At 47.5% G+C, this 12917-nt stretch overlaps 1 protein-coding gene across 1 annotated transcript; it reads left to right on the top strand.

Annotated features, from left to right (window-relative positions):
* Window positions 1-3186: 3186 nt before the first annotated feature.
* Window positions 3187-9248, top strand: LOC131260191 (uncharacterized). Its single transcript, XM_058261867.1, has 7 exons — window positions 3187-3611; window positions 5252-5371; window positions 5424-5883; window positions 5929-6179; window positions 6286-6399; window positions 8445-8789; window positions 9128-9248. Exons 1-7 carry the CDS (start codon window positions 3187-3189, stop codon window positions 9246-9248), a joined length of 1836 nt encoding a protein of 611 aa, XP_058117850.1.
* Window positions 9249-12917: the final 3669 nt, after the last annotated feature.

Here is a 12917-nt window from a genome sequence, read left to right as displayed (position 1 = left end):
ATCACTGCTTCCAAAGTACGGCCTGTGGACATTTATAATGCTTAGGTTGTACAAGCGATCACGTATCTTCAACCTGTACATCCTGTCGTTGACCGAGCTCACTTCCTCTGTGAGTGTTCTTGTACTCCTGGGTGAGATAAGAGACCTGTAGTCCTTTATCCGTCGCGCAGGTCTGGCATGATTGCTCCAAATCGGTCCTTGATTATGGTGAATTTTCATTGCAATTATACAAGGGGTGGCTTACAAGTCCAGGACAGACAGCCACCCTTTACATGGGGAACAGACGTTCGGGGACTTAGCAGTCCATTCCCCCTCTCAAATCAGCTCTGCCACCCATCCGCTTTAGGGGGTGGGTTTCCCCGGGTACCCAAGTTTGGATATTCAGGCGACTAGTTACCGCTCTGTACGTCGCGAACGTATTGAGGAGGAGAGCCTATGGTAACCTTCAGCAGGCGTTGGATCCTACCCCATTCACAAATCAACGTGTTGCGAAAACGATAATCGATCTAACACGTGTGCTTTGAAGACGCGAAATCAGTGACCAATATCGAGCAGTGCTCAAAGCGTATACGTTGAAAAGAATACAAGCGTTGAAAAAGAATACAGAATTTAATTAATTAATAGCAACACTTCACAAAAGAAATCGTTTGAAACAAACGGAAAAATAATTAAAAATTCAAAATTTCAAACCAAAATTGTGTTTTCTGTACCTTGTGCCATCTGTCTACATCTTGGGCAAACCGGGAATTGAGAGCGTCCTCTAGCGTGGGGTTTTGCACAAAACGGTTCTTCAAGGTCATAAATCACGCGGGTCCGGGACTGAAGGTCATCGAACCGGTCAAAATAACCGGTTCTCCAAAACGGTTCTTGAAGGTCATAATAAGGTCACAAATCGTAAATCACCGGGGTCTGTTCCCAGCGAACCGGTTATGCCGTAAATACTCCTGGCGCCATCTGGTGGCCTCACTAGCGTCATCTGGTGGTCCGTTTTGGAGAACCGGTTATTTCGACCGGTTCGGGCCGACCAATCACAGGCCTCCGTTTAAAAAGGTCGTTGAACAGTTCTATGCTTGCGGAATTAAAATTTGTAAAGGTTTAAATGAAATCAAGACGAATTTCGAGCATTTTGCGAATTTTACGAATTTGGTGTCAAAGATGAAACATAAATGTTTAAATAATAGGAGGATCTTATTGGTTTTTCGAAAAATAACCTCTGATCGTTGACTGGTATTCCGTGAATCGAAATAGTTAAAATTAATCATGATTTAGTAAATATCAGGAAAAGAAGTGCATTGAAATGATCTATTTAAATATTTCTTTAATTTCGTACATTGTTCGAGTTCCCGGTAATTGGTGCTTGAATGCTGATTATCCCATGGATTTTCAAACAGAAAACGATATTTTCCCTGGTTGTGCTCAGAATATTGAATTTATTTCGTCAAAAAAGCTATGCCTTGTACATCAAATAACGAATTAACCGTGTGGCTTGAAGCTGGCGCGATAGTGCATAAATCATCCTGAACTATCCGGCACCGGCGACCAGCGCGTCCTCGGATGAAGATGCCGTAAGTATCGATCTGCAATCGAACCCTTATCGAACACCGCCGGGCGGGCAATAAACAATCATGAACAAAAGAAGGAACGAAAAAAAACGGAATTCCGCGTAACTTTCACTCCGTCGCGTTGCTTGCGACACGAAAGCAATCAATAGAACCGGAAAATGGATGTGTTACTACTTTTACGACCCATCGAAGATGAAATAAACGACAGAAAACAGGAAAAAACGCCGGCACGATTCGGCAGACGGAATGTCACCCTCAGGGGTGGCCCTAATGGCCACGCGGAGGCTGAGCCCACGTGTGAGAGACCTAACGCGTCCGATTAGCTATTACGAAACAAATGGCTCCCCAGCACCCTTCGCGCTCCATCCCCAGCATCCCTTCGCCAACCCCCCCAGGGAGGATAATTACCTGGAGAAATATGCGTGAGAAATACGCTCGGGTGACATGCTAACAATTTCGCCGGAAACCGCCGTGTCCGTCCGAGGCTCGACGCCCCTCGGGAGCTAAAGTCAACAAACGCCCCCTTGTCGCGGGGTTCAGCTGTCGATCCGCTTCGGCCACCGCCTGACGAGTAGGTGTCAGTCCGGTGGCTTTCCGTACGAGCAGGGCTCATTAGGGCGCGTCGGTTTACTTTTCCCTCGGTAATGATAGCTTTCCACCCGGCGGCAGCACCAGAAAAGGGTAAGGGCTCCTTTCGGGCCGAACGGCTGAACCGGCGATCGTGTGCTTCACTTTCATCGCGAAGCTATTAACGGAATGCAATAATGCGTGCCTTCGGCTCGGAAGGCAACGCTTTTTCCCTTTTTTCCGCTCAAATTGCCCCCCCTTTCGCGGCGATCGAGGAACTGGTTTTCGTAGAAACAATTTGTCAAAACCGCGGCGGGCGGCCAACAAGACTCGTCACCCTGGTGTTGGCTGATGCCGATGATTTAATCCGGGCGAACGGAGAATCCGTGAATGGAACGCAGATGGTGATATTCAAATCGTAATCGCGCGGTTTCGTTTGTTTTTCCGAGCGGCGCACTGCGTGAAGCGACGAGTAGGTTTACAAATAGGTTTATGTACTGAAGATGGGGCATTATTTACCTTTAAGTGGGATTTTGTTATGTCCGAAGTAGTTGCTAGTGAAAGTAATTCATCTTAGGGAATGATTTCTATTGCTGATTTTAAACATACAACCCATTTTTGGTAGCAAAGGTTTGTACCTTAAAATCTAACTCATAACTTTGTTATACACCCAATGTTTGGACGCAAAATGGGTTTGGTCCCGACCGAACGCACGTGCGACAATTGATGCACCACGGACGGTGACGGTGTGATGTGAAACAATGATGCAACTCACCCGGCGCGAAACAATGGCGAACCGAGTCCTTCGAGTGCATCCACAGGGACATTATGCTCTTACGATCACTCGCTACCGTTGGCTTCTGTTTTTGCTCACTCAAGGGTAGCATCTTTTCGACGTGGGCCTTTATAAAATCCCGCCGAATGCGTTGCGATGCTCTTAATCGTACAGTGACGGTGAAGTTGGGTTGACAAAGTCGAAGAAAAGTTCTCCAAAGGACTCGGCCAGGGGTGCTATGGTTTAACACTTGTGCGTGCGTGTGTGTGCTTCATACTCATCATGATGCATCGTGTCCGGAAGTTGCTGCTCTGCGAGCTGGCGTGGTGTCTCCTATCGCTGCTTGTGCCGAGCGGGCAAACGATCGAGGTGCACGAGGAAGTCAACGAGGGTCCAATCGGAGCGCACCTCCGCCTAAATGTCAGTACCGGGCCGCCCCCCACGACGGCAATGGCCGACGAGCGCGATGTAAATGACCCACCGCCAGCACTTCCGCCCGGGGGCACCGATAATTACACCACCACCGCATTTCCCAGCAATCATCGGCAGCATTCCGGGGCGAACATTCCGACAGCGTCATCAGCAACGACGGAAACAGAGGCTCCCGCTACAACCACAACAACATCGCTATCGAGCCTCGCTTCCGGTCCATCGACCCCGGCGGCCAGCAGTCGGACCCCGGCGGGGCTTTCGTCCTTTAGAGCAGCGTACGTATCTTTGAGTAGCATCTAAAATTTTACTCCACTTGCAAGAGAAGTCTTTTAATCTCTTATCATCCATAGATTCATTTTTGTGTAGTATAGTCTTGGCCCTTTCAGGACCGTAAGCTATTCAAGACTAAAATTGGCAATACAACACAATATTTTGGCTATTTGGGGTGAAAAATAAGAGAATATCACCAGAAAAACCTAGCAGTCTGGGTAGGTTTTTAATTTATAATTTCATGGGAAATATTTTTCCCTATGAACCATAAAAGTAATAAATCAGGAGAATAGTGATGATATCGGAATTTCTTTTTATTTGCTTTCCAATACAAATTACATATTAAAAATTCTAAAAACAAGATCTTAGCCATTTCTATAAAAACATAATAAATTCATCAAGTTCCCAAATACTAAGTTGTTGTTGTTGGTTGAACGAACGAATGGTTTGGTTTTGGAGCAATTAATTTTGATAGTTCTTTTTTGTTTATTCGTTCGGAAAGACATTTGCCGCCTTTGACATAATGTTTTCGTTTCAAAAGTATCGTTTTGATAATATTTGAACAAACAGTAACGAGTTTTGTAGATGGGAAAAATATTTCCCTTGGTCGTGAAAGGGTTAGACTCCGGAGCTATTATTATTAGACGAGATCTCTACAAAAGAGAGCAAATCATGCATATATCTTTGGAATTCTACTAATGAAAGCTTGAGGTACGTTTGACATTTTTAGAAGCAAATTAAAGAGAAGAAAAACATCCAGTTACTTTTTGGATAACTAAGAGCAGCTTTCTTTACGATTAATGAGTAAAGTTCACGTCAGTAAACATAACAGTTATGCCATAACATTGTTGTTCGGAGCACTGTAAGAGCCACTAAGAAAAATATCTCGAGAGTATCTTCCTTTCGTACTCGAAAATATTACGCATTGTTTGTTTGGCCAAAACGCTCGAGGAAGGAAACGTTACGTGTGCGCACTTGGAGTTAAAGAATCCCAAACACTACAAACGACTTCCGCGTGTGTGCCAAGACGAAAGACATCAACGGGAGGATAAGCGACGAAACGCACCCAAATGGACGATCGCGGAAGATCACATCAAAAACACACACACACTCACACGTGCGGTGCGCTAAATGGATTGCGTCGCATCGCATCATCGTACTCCTTTTCTTGCGTGCACGTGCCCGTATGCCTCCCCCCTTCCCCAACATTCCACCACCCAAAGTCGCGAGCAGAGGAGACATCAAGCGCAAAGTGAAGCTTTAAAGAAAGTGATACACTTTCACTCTTATCTCAGCAGGCCGAGCAGCGGCGCTCTCGACGAAGGGGAAGAAGAAGGAAAAGAAAAACCCCGGCAGCCAAAAATAAACGGGGGGGGGGGGGGGGGGAAAGAAAACGAAACGTACGCACATACCTGTTCCGTTACAATTGTGTTCGTTCGCGCTTCGGTGCCCTTTTTGCTTGCGAGTCGCTTTCGCGCCAGGGGAACCCTTTTTCCCTTTTTCCCTTTTTCCCTTTTTTTCCCTTTTTGCTGACAAATCTCTGCCTATCTTAATTGGCGTATAGCGTTCGGTTTTCTAGATGCTTTCCACGTGTCCGAATGGAATTATTTATTTGCTTTCTTCGATTCCATCGTCTCGCCGGCAGTAATTCTGCGATCGTACACGATCGTTCGGGCCAGCATCAAATATCGAGCTACCGGAAGCGCCAGCTGTACGCGAGTGCGGTGCTGCAGAGGAACTCGAGCCACTTCCAGCGCGATCAAGGGTAAGCAGCTACGTAAACGATGCTGGCTAATGCTAATCCAATGTGACATCAGTTCCGAGGGACAGTTTACGAAGGAGTTCATCCCGTCACCCGAGGTGGTACCGTTCTTCAACGAGGAAAACTCACAAGGAAACTTCATGCCGACCAGCGTCGGTGGAGTGGTTGATGCACCCTACCCGAGCGGACCGTTGACGGAGGGCGACTCCAAGTGGTACGCCGGCTACGGACCGGCGACCTACACGAGCCCGGCGAAGGCACCTGCGACTAGACCCGCCGTAGACCGAGAGTCGTCGGGGAAATGGGATCGTAAATTCCCTGGCACCTGGCATCGGCACCGGGAGCCCAACGTGGTACACTTTCCACAGGATGCCCGGCCCGTTCCGACGTTTCCCTCGCCGAAGGGAAAGTGGAAGTGGATTCCGGAGGACGACAACGACGGCGCAAGCGAGGAAACGCCACCGGCCGGCGTTAAAGGAAACCCCCTAGCGACGCCATTTTCTTCCTCCGCCAGCGCTGGTGGTGAGGCTTCCTCCACCGGTTCGGTTGAAGAGCAACAGCTGCAGCAGCCGTACTTTGGCAAGTACTACTTTACGCACCCAACGGTGAAAAACCATCCGTACTCGTTCGATCGGACACCCGGCGTCGAAGGCACCTCCAGTCCAACCCCTTTCAGTAGCGAAGGAGGAACGGTGTCCACCAACGTCGTCACCGGCGGGAACAGTTCCGAAACTGGCCTTGGTGGCGAAGAGCAGCCGAACGGCTCCACCGACCTGAAGCTGATCGGCAAGGAGGATGGCCACTTGAAAAGGTAACACACAACGCGCTTTCCTTTCCGCCGGCCTTTAAAAAGAAGAACGTTCAAATGTCAAACTAATTACCTTGCTTTTCGCGACTTTTCCGACTTTCGCCGGCAGTAACGTGTCGCCCTGGAAGAAAATCATCCACGTGCTGAGTGCGGCCATCCCGATCGGGCTGCTGATATCGGTTCTCACGCCGCAGGTCGTCTACATCAACCCGAACGCCACGCAGTAAGTGTTGGGATGTCGTAATGGGGAAACTCTGTTTGGAGGGCGAAAACTCCCCTGGGAGGCGGGAGGGTCTTTCACGGGGACGAATTGCATCGAAGGGAAACAGCTGACGGTGCGCCGGGTTCCGAAACGATTACGAGGTGTAGGTTTGGGAGCAGAGGTTTGATTTGAGCGTGTTCGAAAGAAAAGGTGAAAATTGACGAAACAATGCGCAAAAAGTCTAGGCTACGAAAAAGAAATGGCACAACATGATGGCCCGGAGAAAAAGGGGGGAATCGAGGAGCAACTGCGGAAAAGCGAGAAAAGAAAGAAGCAGTAAACAGAGATCTCTCTCAGAGGTCTGCTCGCTCAGTTTCTTCGAGTCCCCCCAAAACGAGGCGCAACAGTAACGATTTTGTTCATCGAAAGTGAAAACGTGTTTTTAGAGCCGTCCGGAGGGTGCCCCCACCCCCCTCCCCCACCAGGTACCGAATCGAAGGGAAGAAAGGTACGGAGAAAGGAGCGCGGTGCGCGGTGCATGCGGACTTTTTCGCCGTCGCTTTTCTTCGTCAACGCCTCTCGCGCGCAGTTTGCCATGTGTTACATCAGTTATGAAAGATGAATGAACCGCGTGAACCACGTCCCTCCACCCAAGTGGTGGGTCGGTGCAATGGCGCGTGGAGATTTCACCTATTCTCGGCCACGGCAAGCTCGGCTGCATCGGCCGTGGCTAATGGGGGGCTTTAAGCGGCTCCCACGACCACCGGTGGGCCAATGACGTGTATCCGATGGTATTTCGAGGTTGCACTGAGGTTGCGTTAGTTAGCCGCCGGCTGTGACCCGGTAGTAGCCGGCATTTCCCGCGCATAAGAGTGGGAGAGATAGCCCAGGCAACATAATCTATGGTTTGGAGTTCCGCCGTTCGGAGTTTGGGGAAGGAATTCGAGACGGAAAGGGGTTTCCGATGCAGATGACATTTTTGGATTGGATACACTCCGCACCCGGATGATGAATTGTTTCTGGGGTTCACATGAGATATTAATGTCCAGGGTTGTTTCAAGTATTGCAGATTACAAGACAGAGGTATAACTTTGGTGAGTACTACAGCTCGCGTTAATTCGCTTCGTACTTTCTACAGATATTGAGTTTCTTCTTCTTCTTCTTCTTCTTTTTGGCGTAACGACCTTGTTAGCCATGCCTGCCCGTTTAGGGCTTACGAGACGAGAGTTTCGTTACAAGAGGTCCGGTTTTCTGGCTGATTTTGAATAATAACTTCTATGGATCAAGTATTCATTGGTACTTCATTGGGATGGCGTATTACCAAAGTCAATTAACATACAGGTTGCAACATACCATGTAACGAACCGAAAACCGTGGGAACATTTTTGACAGTTGGTTAAAATTTTGTTTACTTCTCACGAACAGCGAAGAAAGTGGGGTAAAACTGCAAATTTGGTATGTTTCATCAACGGAACAAAGAGTTGAGGCGTTCGAAATATGTTCTGGAGGAAGACTGGGTATAAGGCAGACCAACACACTTAATTTTGGCAATCACAGCGAGCAAAAGGATCCAAAGCCCATGATTTCACTCAAAAGAACAGTTTCTATCTAGAAACTGTGATCTAGAATTACCCATTACCTATTTCGCAAAGATTTTGGCGGAGATCTCCCACAAGTATGCTGGAAATTTTTGTAAACACTTTTTTAACCAACTGTGGCGCAACAAAAAACAGCTTTGACCCGACCTGTCTGTTGATTGTCTTTGCGTATTACAAATTCTGACCAATGTCTACTGAGGACTGACGGATGTTCTTCTAAATTCTGCTAAAAAAAACTTCTGTCACGAATCTCTAGTACCTGTCTGTCATAACGGTGGAGAGATTTATGGGTTTCTAAAGAAATTATCTTCATTGACATGGGATGAATTATAAGGGATTGGTTCTATCAATACTTTGCCATTGGATGTAACTATTATACTGGACGATACCATTAGATATAACTATTTTATCCATACTTTCTTCACGGGTATTTGAAGTCCTACCTACCATTGGCTCGTTTCATGTTAGGCCACCGATTCAGCTGCAAACGCCAACCCCAATCAGTGGAGCTGGACCAACGACCGGCGGAATACGCCAGCGAAGCCTTGGACCGGATACGGCCCGCATGCTGTTGGCCGCACGAGGCCTCGGCACCGATCCGGTGGCGCTGGTCAAGCTCTTCCACAAGCTGGCGGCCCTCGAGCGCGACGTGGACCGGTCGGCCGGTGAAGGGTTCGATGGCAGCAACCGGCTGCCGGACGCCACCGGCCAACTCCAGGGATGCGACTGGAAGCTGCTGTGCCAGCTCGCCCGCCAAGGAATGCTGCCCGACTCGGACGCACTGCACCGGACGCTGTGGAAGATCGCCAGCGAGTAAGTGTACGGTGCGGAGTACTAATCGGCGGCTCAACTGTCACCCCCCCTTTACGCGAGAAACTCATGCCGAACTCTTCGTGTGTCTCGAGGCGCGATTGTCCGCCGGGCAACGGGGAATGCGCTGGAATGTATCCCTGCCACCTTAACCCGTTGTGGGTTTTACGTTTTGATTTTATGACTCTATGCAATTTCTTTTTCCCCGCTCCCCAATCCCTTTCGCCCCTCCCCGCTATCGATCCATCCTGAGGCCGGTTGCGGTTTCGGATTTGCTCATCGAACTCATCACTTTCACTGCCCTTATTTCTCGCTTAAACGCTTCGTCTTCTCCTGCCCAGGACACCGTCGGACGTGCTCGCGCGGCTCGGCCTGGAGGAAGTCTTCCGCATCATCCGGAGCGGAGAGTGCGACCGGCTGCAACGCACCTGCGATCAGGACACTCGAGACGAGCACGAGTAAGCCACCGACCGAAGCGAAAGTCGCCGAGGCGCAGCATCTTCACCGTCTGCAACCGCCAACTGCATCGTGCTTAATAAAATGATGAACATGAAAACGTGATTGTTTGTACGTTATCCGTGTTTAATTGGTTACATTGGGGTGGATGACTTTACCGGAGAAATTGTTTATTCCATCGAGGGAGATCTGGGAAGGATTGGGTAATAAATAACCGACGACGGTTAAAGTATGCAAAAGATCCGAACAAATAACACTCGATAATGCATGCAAAACGGCACCTGTTGTTGGTTCGGGTTTAATAAAGAAATCGACGCACAAACAGTCACACACACTCAAACTCCATCAAGCAAACCCATCTGTTAAACTAAGTGGCACACATTAAAGATATTCACATAATTAACTTTCTTTAACGCTTATCATGGAGCGTCGGGAAAGATTAATGTTATCAACGATGTTGAAACGGTCCGCGCCGAGGATGGACTCCCGAAAATGCACCCTTAAAATAACACCCTTACCACACCTTGTTTGTGTTTATTGTCGCGCCTAAACGCAGGAAGTGGTTTTCCTAAATTAGGGTCAGGCTGTAAACGCACCATAACACGAGCCCACACTTTGATGATTGTCGATCGGGAGCGTTGTTTTTTTTTATGGTCCACCTGTAAATGAACGATTCCTTCCGCGCCGATTGGTGGCAGCATCCTCAAAATCGAAAATAACCATCCATTATGAAACCTGTCGAAAAACAGCCCTGCTTCTTCCCATCGATCCCCGGGCGCAAATGATATCATTAGTCGGTGGCCACGGCGGGTTTTCTATCAATATTCAAACGAGCTGCTACTCAAGGGAAGCGACGACGAGATGGGGGAAAAACGAAAACCGGAAGGAATGCTGGCCAGCAAACAGCGCGTCCGGCGCGGTCGCGTCAATTTTGCATTGCAAGACACGGCTGCGTTGCATAATGCGAATCAGGTGCTGAGGTGAGGTAAAAAGCCAACGTCGTGGCCGCGAACTGCGCGAAAAGCTACCACACCACTAACAACACCACCACCAAGAAGCGGAGCCGGCAGAAGAAAGCAAAGAAAGGCCTCTTTCGGAAGTCACAAGCGTTCATTTCGATCCGGTGTCGGTGCTTGCTCTTCTTATTCCAACTCCTCGCTTCTGAGGCAACTTTCTTCAACTCGCGCTCGCTCTCGATCTCGTCACTGAGTCTGATAGGGGAAGGACGGGAAAAAATGATCTTCACAACCTGAACAAGTTTTATGTTGACAGCAGGAATGTATAAACAATTCAATAAAAATGTAAACATACTTCTTTTGGTGTAAGCATATTTTTGAACTTGTGTTATCAACTATATTTGTAATTTAACCCTTTCACGACCAAGGGAAATATTTTTCCCATCTACAAAACTCATTACTGTTTGTTCAACTATTATCAAAACGATACTTTTGAAACGAAACATCAAAGAAAACATTATGTCAAAGGCGGCAAATGTCTTTCCGAACGAATAAACAAAAAAGAACTATCAAAATTAATTGCTCCAAAACCAACCCATTCGTGCGTTCAACCAACAACAAAAACTTAGTATTTGGGAACTTGATGAATTTATTATGTTTTTATAGAAATGGCTAAGATCTTTTTTTAGAATTTTGATTATGTAAATTGTAGTGGAAAGCAAATAAAATAAATTCCGATATCATAACTATACTGGTCATTTATTAACTTTTATGGTTCATTGGGAAAAATATTTCCCATGAAATTTTAAAAAACCTACACATACCGCTAGATTTGTCTGGTGATATTCTCTTATTTTACACCCCAAATAACTAAAGTATTCTGTTGTATTGCCAATTTTAGTCTTGAATAGCTTACGGTCCTGAAAGGGTTAAACGAATGCACCTTAAAGAAAGATTAATTTTGAGAAATATAGTACATGTTAAACATACAAAATGTACTTTAAAAAGCCTTCTATTTCAGATTGATTTTAATTATAATTACTGCTTTCTCTTCACTTCAATAGATTATTTGTGTACATCTTACATTTCTTGTTGTAATTTAACAACTATTGCATCGAAGTTTCTTATGGTGGCTTTTACCTTGTTCTCCCCTAAAAAAGTCACATGTGCCATGCTTTCTGGCCGCGCACAACTATGGCGCTTTCTCCGCGTGCTCACCGGGGCCCAGCCTCCGTTTCCCCTCCGGGGGTTGTGTATTTTTCTTCGTTTCCTCACGATTTCGGGCGACGATCACCCGGCGCGGCTCAACCCCAAACCTGCCCCAATCGCCGTGCACTGGCTTCGCTATCTTTCTCTTTGCGATCCCGCCGATCCGCGTGGCCCTTCGTTTCCTCTCCGCCCGAAAATCGGGGATGCACTTTTTCCTCGTTGCCATTTCCCTCGTTATTACGTATTACGAGCCGTACGTACGTTGTGCGCTCACGCTCTCTCACTCGCGTCACGACGCGAGCCCCGTTACGCCCGACCGGCTTCGGTTTCGTCTTTACGAGACTTTTAATTTCCCTTCCCTCCCCACCGGGTACCATCGGGAGGCAAAGGAAAAGCGATCCGTCCCCACCTTCGTTTGGGGCAGCCCGTTCGCAGATGGCCGGGCTTGGGTTTGCCGGTTGGCGCACGCGGACTCGAATCAGTATCAATCTGAGCGTTCCACGCGACGCACAACGAAGAGCTCGAAGCGCAAAACGACGAAGGAAAAGGATTCGCTGCGCTTTCCCACCCCCCCGAACTCAAAGGCAAAAGGCCAAGGAAAACGGAATTCCGGTCCGGATTCGATCCGCCCTTCGAACGGACTGCCGACTCCGGTGAAGAATCCATTTTGGAGCATAAATTTGACTTTGAAAAATCACAACGAAAAACTCAAAAAAAAACCCAGTTTGAAACCAGCTAAAGTTAACAAAACCCAGCCGAACCCAAAATAGTGTTATTTTTGTACCAGTGAAAAATACTCTACACCTATATTGCGCGAAACAGTTGAAAAGAAGTGGACAGAAGTGAAGCAAAACGGATAAAAACCCAATACAATCCATACGAAGAGGCAGACGAAAACCAGACGTGTTTCTGCCCGAGCCGAGGCCAAAGTGTTTTCCCGGTGGCCTTTCAAAAAGTATGTTACATTTTTACACCACTTATGCACGCAGTGTTGAAAGTAGAAAAAGATTTAATTAACAATTTATAACTAAAAGTAATAGTTGGACTGTGATGAGATAATATAGAACTTAGTAATAAACAACACATTTCATTTAAAATACGAAGAACAAGCAGAACTTAAGAAGGATAAGTAAAATGGTGTGACAAAACCTTCGCTTGCCGGTGACATTCCCAATGTGATCGTGTTTCGTCATCGTACGAACTGGAACCTCTGGAGATCAGTCGTAGTGTCGGAAGGGGGGTAAACATAAGTGGCGTGAGACCAGCCGTTAGTTGATTCCGATCCTATGTAACATTCCCGCGGGCTCTCCCCGGTTTCCGTACAAAAAATAGAAAGTGAGAAAGAAAAAGAAACGAGGGGTTTGCTGTGAATATAATTACGGCATCGCGAGACGTTAAAACCTGGAACCGATCGAGCGTCCATGAGTGCGTGTGTGTGTGTGCTTGAAAGGGGGGGGGGGGGGGGGGGAGAGTGTACTGTTCCCCAAGAGCAATGGGCCGCGTGGGAGGA

Source organism: Anopheles coustani, chromosome 3 (genome assembly GCF_943734705.1).
Source record: "Anopheles coustani chromosome 3, idAnoCousDA_361_x.2, whole genome shotgun sequence".
Classification (NCBI taxonomy): Eukaryota; Metazoa; Arthropoda; class Insecta; order Diptera; family Culicidae; genus Anopheles; species Anopheles coustani.
This window is presented reverse-complemented; position numbering and strand designations above follow the sequence as displayed.